At 36.6% G+C, this 11,651-nt stretch overlaps 1 protein-coding gene across 1 annotated transcript; it reads right to left on the bottom strand.

Moving 5' to 3' along the window:
- Nucleotides 1-750: 750 nt before the first annotated feature.
- LOC137642865 (uncharacterized) lies at nt 751-10,428 on the bottom strand. The gene is made up of 7 exons (XM_068375734.1): nt 10,382-10,428; nt 9,662-10,107; nt 8,763-9,490; nt 7,214-8,240; nt 6,371-6,697; nt 5,505-5,636; nt 751-929 (listed from the first exon to the last, which is right to left on the bottom strand). Exons 1-7 carry the CDS (start codon nt 10,426-10,428, stop codon nt 751-753), a joined length of 2,886 nt encoding a protein of 961 aa, XP_068231835.1.
- Between the last annotated feature and the right edge of the window lie 1,223 nt (nt 10,429-11,651).

The raw sequence follows: 11,651 nt of genomic DNA, 5'->3' as shown, positions 1-11,651 counted from the left end.
AATAGAGGATGGAGAAAAGAGAAAGAATCAATTGTGAAAGGAAGGAAGGTTTTTCCTTTCTCCAAGTGTTTACAGCAAAGACTCAAAAGAATTATCTTTCCTTTTTCGTGAGAAGAATTTTTCCAGAAGAGATTCTACTTTTCCATCATTATTCAGATAACTTTAATTACAGAATAAGATAATTTTTTTTTTTATTGAACGCCTGTCAATATATCGTGAGTCCAACTCACTATGATCGGTTTATATAAGGCGAAGATTATCTGAGGCCAAACGGCTTCAATGAAGGAAATGATGCAACGGTTCTCAAAGGAGATTAATCCAACACTTTTAGGATTTTCTCTTTTTTATTCATCTCTTTTATACTTTCCTCAGTTCTGGAAGTGTCAGCAGTGGAGTGACCACCAGGAACATCTTTCGTGAAATCAAGTCAATATCTGTTTTTCTACAAGTCGATCAGTCACTCTGCCATTGGGACGGGATCGAAAATAGTATCTACTTTTACCAAAGAGGATTTGATACTACTTTACTAAGAGAGAGAGAGAGAGAGAGAGAGAGAGAGAGAGAGAGAGAGAGAGAGAGAGAGAGAGAGAGAGAGAGAGAGAGAGCCTTACCTTATTGCCTTATTTTATGTTTGGGTTCCCCCAGGTCCCTCACTGTGAGGAACCTGGGGAAGAGAGAGAGAATTTATGATGCCCTCCATTCTCATCTTTACAAATGTACATCAGTGACTGTTCAAGTAGCAAATTGTCATTACATCCAGAACATCAAAGTAGATAATACTCCCAAAAGGGAGCTCTTCTTAATGGATTTATTTTGTGGAAGACCAAATCTCTTTTGATAAGCTTTGCCCCAAATTTGCCTCTGTGAAATGCTACATTGAACACCACATGAAATAAAGGCAAATTCATATTCTAATTCCTCTGAAAATACTGGAATAGGAAAAATTATATCTACTCCAATTGCATGGTTAGGTAAACAAGATTTTTCTTATCTTTAAAAGTCTCACTGCTACATCAAAGAAAAGGAAAGATATAAATCAGTGTTTATTAAGCATGGAGATGTGAAAATAATGCTTTATCAGATTTTTTATGTGTAAATACTTAAATAACTAGTATTAAGAGTTTATTGAGATATAAGGTTTGTGCTGCCATGCATAGTCCGTCTGGGGTACATAGGAGAAACAATTGGAGAATATTTAAGGAACTAATAGAGACCCATATTGTCTCCTCTGGGAGTAGGTCCACACTAGTCCCCCAAAAACTGCTTCATGTCTATGTCTTCAGTTACAGGGTACTTTAAACAGCAAAAGGTTTAAGGTTTAAAGGCTACTCATGAACGGCAGAGGCAAGGGACAGTGACATTGCCCTAGGAAACACGACAATGCCCGAGCAAACAGGATAATGCCATAGAGACTGACCATATGATCAGCGCCCAAGCTCCCTCTTCCAAGCCAGGACCAGGGATGGCCAGGCAATGGTTGCTGATGACTCAGTAGGTAAATCTATTTGTTCTTCCAAACACCCCATCCTTAGCTCACAAGGATGGTGAGGTTGCAGCGAAGAAAACAACTTGAGCGGGACTCGAACCCCAGTCTGGCGACCACCAGGCAGGGACGTTTTCAATAGGCCCCCACAACCCTAGGCTAAACTCTTGCCCTTGCATGGCAGGGAAACTGCAAGGGGAGATGATAGAGAAGGATGAGAATGGATGTTGTATCATGTTGGGCTTTGCTCTCCATTGCAGTTAGAGGAATACTTGGAATAGGAGGATAATTGTCCTCGACCTAACTTACTATTGAGTTGTATCAAGAAGAATAGGACCTCAGAGCGCTGCTGGTTGGAAGACATCAAGAATGCCGCATATATCCCCTTGTGATCCTGCTGCAGAATAATCGTCTCTTATCTCTTGGTATTTGACCTTGAATATATAAAAACTCTAATTGATCCATACACTTTTATATATTTGTTGCTTTTTTATTACCTCTTATGACTTGTAAAGAAAATCTCTCTCTCTCTCTCTCTCTCTCTCTCTCTCTCTCTCTCTCTCTCTTGTAATAAATAAAAAACCTTTAGGCAAAATGAGCTTCGAATATTGGTACTTGAAGTTATCATCTGGTTAATATCACTATTCCTTCTTAAGTCAGAAGATGATTTAGTTATGATATAGATTCATCAATCAGAATTCTTATAATAAGCGTTATGGAATTATGTATTACTCTTAAAGGTGATACTTTTTGAGTGGGGATACCTTAACACGGGAAAAGGGTTTGTGCATCGCCATGATCAGCAAAGCTGATCAAGGCCACTCATACTAGGCTTGTTTGCTATGAATGATCAGAAGAAAATCTCCCACCATCACCAATCCGAACTGGGCAGCGTGGTGATGTAAACTGGCCAAACCCCAGATTTGAATAATGACTTGGGTAAGAACTTTGTCCTATAATGGGATAGAAACGGCTACATTTTGTTGTTGTTGTTGTTTTTGTTATAGGTAAAGGAAATGTCGAATGATGAATCAAGAAAAGGGAATATTAGGTTTGAGTCAAGTGGCTAAGTACTGGGTTGAGTCCCTTTAGCATTCTCTAAAATCAGTAAGCGAGTAGATGACTGCCTTCATTAAATGGGACTGAAGAAATTATTAGCATTCTTTGATTTACAATTAAGGTCTGATAGATTTTGATGTCAGCCATTACTTATCTACTAAATATATGATCACTAATTAAAGAAAGCATCATATGGGAACACGTTGTTTCACCAAACTTGATCATCAATAATCAGAAGAGGAAAAAGTCTTCGGACAGGGCTTTCAGGAAGGAGGACTCCCTCTGGGAATGATATAGGAAATGTTTATTTTAATGTTACTGTTCCTGAAATATTTCATTCTTCATTGTTTCCTTTCCTCACTGGGCTATTTTCCCTGTTGGAGCCCTGGGCTTATAGCATCTTCCTTTTCCAACTAGGGTTGTAGTTTAGCAAATAATAATAATAATAATAATAATAATAATAATAATTATGATAATAATAATAATAATAATGATAATAATAATAATAATAATAATAATAATAATAATAATAATAATATAATAATAATAATAATAATAATAATAATAAATATAAGTGTTGGAGGTTCGACGAGGGAAGGGAAATTGTTATTTGCTAGTATCGCAGAAAGGACATTTGGTAAGAAATAGTGTTATCTCTTATTCAGTAAGAAATAGTGCTATCTCCCATTCAATAATAAATAGTTTTATGTCTCATTCAATGGGAAATAGTGTTATCTCTCATTCAATAGAAATTGTGTTATATCTCATTCAATAAGAAATAGTGTAATATCTCATTCAGGTGATATAATAACATGAATCGTTAATGAAATATCAAATGTTTTCTGGCTTCCAGGAAACATCCTTTAAAGATAAATCTTAACTAAAAAAAAGAATGGTAACTGATAACAGTTGGATGTTTGTTCCTTATCTAAACATGGTGGAACAGTTTTTGATGATTCGGACAAAATACTTGAATACCAACAGAAAACAATGTTTTTTCTTTGCTTTTTCCTTAGAAAATTAACATGGAGAGGAAACATATTCTCTGTATTTTTGGAAGCTAAAGAATTAGGCAAAAAATTTGCCCCCCCCCCACAAAAAAAAAATTAGGATAAGCATCAACGATGAACTTTTGAAAGATAAAGAAAAAAGATTCGGGAATAAACTTAGCGATGGGAATATTAGATCAGGAAATAAGATTCAAGTCCGGTAAAATCCATTAATGATAAAGGTTGCCACAGCAAGAGAAGGTCTATCAACCCCTGGGAAAAACGGGTGCATTACAATAGCGCGCATTGCCCCATTGTGCGCAAGTTTCATTACTATTGCATGTAATCCGAAGAAAGAGCTATTTCTCTTTATTGCACAACCTTTAACGTTTACATGTCAATGAATTTCTGTGGTTATCATTAAGAGAGTTTAATTCAATTTAAATTGGTTTCATTTCTTTTGCAACAATTTTTCATGTTAATACATAATCACAGTTGTTGGTTCAACTAATTTGATGCCAGCTTCATTCAATTTGGCATAAATCGGTAAATGTTTTTGTCCTTCCCCTCTGTCTGTCTATAGGCAAATCTTATCATACACAAACCTGCAGAATGAAAACAAAAACATAAGATGAATGACTTCTAGTGTGTTTAATTCGCATGAATAAGATTAGTCATGAAATAAACCCGGTTTAGATACATAAATAGAAGGTCTATTAATGATGGAAGTTTGAAGGAGATTAAAGCCTCTGCAAATAGTTGCTTTGGTTTGTTGCTCTTTTCGATAACAGGGAGTAAATAACAACAATATAAAATGACCAAATAGATATAACTTTTTCCAATCTGTGTTGAGGACAAAGAATATATATATCAGTGGTATGAAGTTATCTGAAGTGTGACTGAATTTTAAGGATAACCTTATGGAAGTTATGGGAAAGATATGCATATTAAGAATATTGAAGAGAGAGAGAGAGAGAGAGAGAGAGAGAGAGAGAGAGAGAGTGAGAGAGAGAGAGAGAGAGAGAGAGAGAGTTTTACCAACAACATCAAAATAAGTAGCTTTTACTCAGCCGCCGAACGCTGATATTAGTTTCGTTATAATCTCTCTCTCTCTCCTCTCTCTCTCTCTCTCTCTCTCTCTCTCTCTCTCTCTCTCTCTCTCTCTCTGCTTCGTTTACTTATGTATTTACTTGTCTATCAGTCATACAATCTATATATATATATATATATATATATATATATATATATATATATATATATATATATATATATATATATATATATATATATATATATATATATATATATATATATATATATATATATATATATATATATATATATATTGTTATGAACTTTAAATCACTAATTGCGGCAAAAGAAACAGGCTCTTTTCCTTTTAATGATCAGTGCCACAAAGGTTAGAATTTAAAGCCAAGGGGCAAGATCTCCAAACAGTGAAAACCACAAAGAAAAACATTCAAAGAGGACAACAAAAATTACTCATAAAAACTTGAACATTCATTATACATAAAGAAATATTACTCTAAACCCGCAAAATTGTATATAAAAAAAAAAATGATTTGGGTTTACAAAAATAATTCGCCTAAAAATAATCCTCATTCATACGACAGAACAAGAGACAGTAATTAGGAGGAGGAAGAAAAACAACCTATCTCTAAAAAGCCCTGAAAGTTTTCAAGAGGAAGAAAATAAAAGGGGGAAATGACCTTAATCCTAGATTATGCAATTAAAGAATGTTCATATACATAAATACTTGAATTATTTATCACTGATAGATATTGACCCAGCCTCAAAGGTAATTTCACTAAAACTCTAGGGATGATAGCTCCACCCTTCAACATAACCTGCCGTCGATCCACTGTTCTGGAATCATGAGTAGCAAATAACCGTAGGATACACTGACCCGCGTCAGCAACGTCAATAGCGAAATGCTCAGTTTATATCCTTACCGGCTATCAAAACAGAATCAAGCATTTTCATGACTCCGGAGGTTCCAGGACGAAGGCAGGACCAGGATGCCAATCCAGGGGCATCAGGAATGTCTCGAGGAGTAGAGACGTTAAACGGTAGCGTATACCACACTGTCACAACACATGAAGAACGCCCGATCAGGGTACAGGAGGCGTCTCAAAACAGGGCCGCAGCTTCCACAACAACTTCAGTAATCAGGAGGAAGAATACCATCACTGTCTTCCACAATACAGTAGAAAAGGGGCCCTTCAATACAGCAAGGCCTTCAGGAAATATATATCTCCCTGTCGTTCAGGAATATGGTCAGAGAACCTCCACGTTAAGGAGCCGAATCCATACTACTTTCATCCTCAGCCAAAGGTCCCCATCAAAAGTCGGGCAACGAACATCAAATCACCAAACAACCAAGCCGGTGAATAATTACATGCAAAGAAAAGAAAAACAACTCATGGGCGAGGTACCACTTATATAATAACAACCTTCGGTGGGAGCGAGAAAAACCTAAACCAGTCTTTTCTTATTTTCAATTTTGTGGCAAAACAGAAATCTAATGAAATCAACTTAATGAAATTTACTTTACAGGCCACGAATAAAATTAAGCAAACTATTACAGCTCCCCACCAAAAGGAAAAAAAAAAGAATTTATTATTTTTTTTTTAAAGAAAAGAATTTACGTTATTTTTTTAAATTTAAATTTAATCAAATCTGTTAAACTTAAAAGATCAAAAGAAAACAAAATGATTGTGTAAAAGCAAAGTAAATATTGGACCTGAAAAATTAGAACAATCGTTAACATTGATATATTCTAGAAAGGCTCTTGATAAAGTATCGGGGACAACATTACTTTTGCCAGAGATGTGTCGGATATTAAGGTTATACTCCTGCAGAATAAGACTCCAGCGTAAAATACGCTGATTCTTGTTTTTGAATTTATTTATGAAAAAAAGCGGATTATGATCCGTTAATACATCTATTGGAGCTGGAGATGACGACAGGTATACTTCAAAGTGAAGGAGGGCTTTAACCAAACACAAGGCTTCCTTCTCCACGGTCGAGTACTTCCTCTCCGCTGGTAATAGTTTCTTAGAGAAATACGCCACAGTATGAGTCGTTCCATCGGGAAGACTTTGAAGAAGGACAGCACCTAAACCTACATCACTAGCATCTGTGGCTAAACAAAAAGGGAGAGAAAAGTCCGGTGAACATAATAATGGAAAAGTCATTAACGAAGCTTTTAATTTGTCAAACGATTCCTGACACTGTTCATCCTAAATAAATTTTACATCTTTCTTCAAAAGATTAGTTAATGGATGAGCAATATCAGAAAAGTTTTTCACAAACCGGCGGTAATAACTTACCATGCCCAAAAATCTTCTCACGCCCCTCCTATTTTGAGGTGCAGGAAAGTCAGAAATAACTTCCACATTCGCTTTCTTAGGAGCTACCTTACCCAGGCCTATCTCGTGCCCAAGATAAATTACCTTGGCCTGAGCAAAATCGCTCTTCCTTAAATTAACCACCAAACCAGCCTTTCTCAGAATCTCAAAGAGAGCTCTAATTCTCTTTAGATGTGTCTCCCAATCGTCGCTATAAATGATTAAGTCATCAATATATACTACACAGCCCTATAAATCACAAGTAATAAAATTCATGAGCCTCTGAAAAGTGGCGGCTGCATTTTTCATACCGAATGGCATAACTTTACACTCATACAGTCCGTCACCTGTCACAAATGCAGAAATTTTCCTTGCCCTGGGAGAAAGACCGACCTGCCAGTAGCCTTTCAACAAATCAAATTTGCTAATGTATTTAGCAGATCCAACACGGTCAATACAATCTTCCACCCGAGGCAAAGGGAAAGAATCTGTCTTTGTAAGAGAGTTAACCTTACGATAATCAAAGCAGAGTCTATGCTCGCCACCCTCCTTTTTAACCAGTACCACAGGAGAGCTCCAGGGACTAAAACTGGGTTCTACCAGCCCGTGGTCCAGCATATACTTTACTTCGTTTTTAACAATGTCCCTTTTGAAAGGATTCAACCTATACGGACTCTGTTTGATAGGGCTTGCCTCCCCTACATCAACATCATGTTCTAAAATGTTAGTTCGTCCTGGTACATCCTGAAATAAATCTTTATAATCATTAATTAACATGGTTAAGGACGTTGCTTTGTCCTTTTCCAGGTGCTGAAATTTAACATCAAGGTTATTAGGAATACTTGAATTGTTGGACAGACCATCAGGTCCCACAGATAACTTAATGTCTACCATAGGATCTACTTCTACTTCTACCAGTGACACTGGTTCTACATCTACCTCTACTTCTCTACTAACAAAAGGTTTTAACATATTAATGTGACAAATTTGGGTTTTTCGACGTCTTTCAGGAGTCTCAATTAGGTAATTAACATCATTCAGTTTCTTGAGTACCTTCCACGGACCCGAGAAACGAGCCTTGAGTGGATTCCCAGGCATGGGAAGCAGTACCAAGACCCTGTCTCCTGGATCAAAATGTCTCATCTGGGTACCAACGTCATAATTTGTTTTCATAGTAGTTTGAGCCTTTGTTAAATTTTCCCGGGCAAAGGTCCAAGCTCTATGAAGTTTCTCCTGTAAATTAGATAAATAGTCTAATACATTCATATCTGGGGTTTCTCCCTCCCAGTGTTCCTTTACAACATCCAATGGACCACGAACACAATGTCCAAATATAAGCTGAAAAGGAGAGAAACCCAAAGTCTCATTAGGTGTTGACCTGATTGCAAATAAAGCATAAGGGATCTCTTTATCCTATTCACAACCTGTTTCCAAACAAAATTTTCTTAAGATAGATTTAAGAGTTTGGTGGAATCGCTCCACTTGGCCCTGACTTTCAGGGTGATAAGGGGAAGAAGTAACATGGTTAATCCCTAACTCATTCATTTTTCGCTTAAAGTACCTACTTGTAAAATTCGTACCACAGTCACTTTGAATAATTTTGGGAATACCAAATCTCGTAAAGAAGCCAACCAGTGCCTCGACAATTTTTTCCCCTCTAATACTCCGCAGTGGGACAGCCTCAGGGAATCGTGACATCCTATCAACCATTGTCAAAATATATTCATGTCCCCCGCGTGTCCGCGGTAAAGGACCTACCACATCAATAATCACCTCCCTGAAAGGTTCCCCCACTGATGGAATAGGAATCAAAGGAGCTTTTGGAATTTTCGGATTTGGCTTCCCCACGAGTTGACATACCTTACAAGATAATACATGTCTCTTTACATCACGACGCATTCCAGGCCAGAAAAAATGTTCAGAGAGTTTTTGGAATGTCTTCCTGACCCCGAAATGTCCTGCAAGGTTATTCTCATGTGCTAATATTAACAACTTAGAACGGTATCGTTCTGGAATTACCAACTGTTTCCTAACCTCAGCCTGATCAGCAGGTGCATTAACTGACCTACTGATTCTGTACACCAAACCTTCTTCTTTAAGAAAAGCGGGTTTTGATAAATCGTCAACATCAACATCAAAATTAGAATCATCAAAGTTAGAAAACTCATTTACTTGGGCTTCTTTTAAAGCCTCAACATCCCATTCAACATCATTAAACAAAATATTTTCACTACTACTATTACTACAACTACTCGTCATCAGGTCAGTCGTCTGTCCATTAATATCATCAAAGTTTAAATTAACATTATCGAGATCAATCTCTCGAGCACGAGAACGAGTAATAACCGAGGTAGGTTCATATACAGAAACATCTAAATACCTATCATCCTCTAACTCTGTAACACACAAAATTGGGAAATAATTTGCTTCGTCATGCAACACCAAATCATTGGCAAATAACATGTCAATACCGGGAAGAGGTAAACTGTCGACAATTGCCAGTTTTACCGTTCCCTTGTAATACTCAGTTTCTAGATACATGTTTTCGAGAGGATAGGAGGCAATAGTATCAGGAAATCCTCCAAGAACTACAAAATCAGTATTTGAAAATTTAAACCCACTAGGCACAGACTTTTTTAAAATTAAAGATTGTGCTGCACCAGTGTCACGAAGAATCTTAATACTACGTCTTATTCGTTTATCAACATCAGTAAAAATAGTTTCATTCGATATGTACCTTGCAAATTTTAGTCATTTACTTTTGTTTGATACCTCTTTCTTTGAAGATTTCTCAGCAGAAACAATATTAACAGCCTCCTTATTCCTTTCCAAGTAATTTTTCATAGCAAAGCAATTCGCTTTTATATGACCCTTCCTATTACACCAATAACACCTTAAACTAGACTCGTGGGATTCTCTACGTTCACTACCACCACCAGACCTACTACTATTCACGTAACTACGCGATTCTACACTTCCGTTTTTACTGTTATCTACGTTATGGTTAACACCTTTATTTTGATCAAAATCAGTAGACCTTTTCTGATAAGGTTTTCCCTGGTGAATATTTCCAATACGGGGAGAGAACTTTTTGGGAAAATCTTTTACCAAGTCTTGCCTATGTGCAAGGGAGTACTCATCGGAAGCAATTGCCACCTTCTGTAAAGAATCAATCTTCAACTCCTCCAAATGAATCTTTAGCTCCCTAGACACAGACCTCTTAAATTCTTCGGTCAAAATTAATTCCCGCTATTTTCCCAACGTGTCAACCTCCTTGGACTTTAACCAGTCGTCCATGAACTGTTCTTTCTTTCGAGCGAATTCCACGAAAGTCATATCCGGATTCTTTTTAAAGTTTCTAAACTCTTTTCTGTACACTTCCGGAATGAGATAATAAGCTTTCAGAATTATCGCTTTCACTGAATCATAATCGGATGACGAACCCTCGTTAAGTGTATTATATACACGCTGGGACTTACCTTTTAAGCGACACTGGACCAAAGTGGTCCACATGTCCTGAGGCCATTTCAATTACTTAGCTATTCTTTCAAAAGAAATGAAGAATTCAGAGACATCTTCCTCATTAAATTGGGTAACAAGTTTCAGGGCACTTAACAGGTTAAAACTATCCTTATCACTACAATTACTACCATTATTAGCTCCTATTTGCAATTTTAAACATTGGATTTCATGATCCCTTTCCTTTGTTCTTTCTTCAGCTTGTAGCTGAAGTGCTTTATACTCCAACTCCTTAATCCTGGATTGTTCCTTTAAAATATCCAATTTCAGTTGGGTTACCTCACCATCATTCACATTATTTCCATTACCTGTTTCCCCATTTTTATTTCTAACATAGTCTTCCTTTTTCTCAACATCTCTGGCACCTACCACCTTATTTTCACCATTTTCATCACCATACTCAGTTTCCTCATCACTGATGCTACCTACGGGTTCTTTAAACATCCTAGCAGCTTTAATGACCTCAAATAACAGCTGACCTTTCTTAACCTCTGTAGGCAAACTTAAACCAAGAAATTCAGCCAATATCCATAACTGATCTCGTTTTAGATCAAACAGATTCCTCTCCCAGTCAGGGTCTGCTAAAAATTGAGTAGCAGCGGCCTCTTCCTCCTCAAATAATGCATAATTACTTACTAAGTGGGGTGAACCGAAAATAATCTACCTAAGCCCATTCACTGACCTACACACCTCTTTGAATGATCTCGTGGATGACAATGTTGGATCGATCCTGTCACGGTCGCCAAAATATGTTATGAACTTTAAATCACTAATTGCAGCAAAAGAAACAGGCTCTTTTCCTTTTAATGATCAGTGCCACAAAGGCTAAAATTTAAAGCCAAGGGGCAAAATCTCCAAACAGTGAAAACCACAAAGAAAAACACTCAAAGAGGATATCAAAAAGTACTCATAAAAAACTTGAACATTTATTATACACAAAGAAATATTACTCTAAACCCACAAAATTGTATATATAAAAAAAAAACTGATTTGGGTTTACAAAAATAATTCACCTAAAAATAATCCTCATTCATACGATAGAACAAGAGACAGTAATTAGGAGGAGGAAGGAAAACAACCTATCTCTAGAATGCCCTGAAAGTTTTCAAGAGGAAGAAAATAAAAGGGGGAAATGACCTTAATCCTAGATTATACAATTCAAGGAAAAAAAAAATTTTCACACACATAAATACTTAAATTAGTTATCACCGATAGATATTGACCCAGCAT

The sequence above is a fragment of the Palaemon carinicauda genome, chromosome 6 (assembly GCF_036898095.1).
Source record: "Palaemon carinicauda isolate YSFRI2023 chromosome 6, ASM3689809v2, whole genome shotgun sequence".
NCBI lineage: Eukaryota > Metazoa > Arthropoda > Malacostraca > Decapoda > Palaemonidae > Palaemon > Palaemon carinicauda.
The sequence above is the reverse complement of the archived record's forward strand: the minus strand, read 5'-3'. Positions and strand labels throughout refer to the sequence as shown.

Coding starts and splice junctions, on each gene's coding strand:
- LOC137642865 (XM_068375734.1), bottom strand. CDS start 10,428: ATGGCCTCAGGACATGTGGACCACTTTGGTCCAGTGTCGCTTAAAAG. Junction 9,491..9,661: donor GAAAGAGGTATCAAACAAAA/GTAAATGACTAA, acceptor CTGATTTTGTAG/TTCTTGGAGGATTTCCTGAT. Junction 930..5,504: donor TGATTCTGTTTTGATAGCCG/GTAAGGATATAA, acceptor TTCCTATTCCAG/TATTTTCAGAGGAATTAGAA.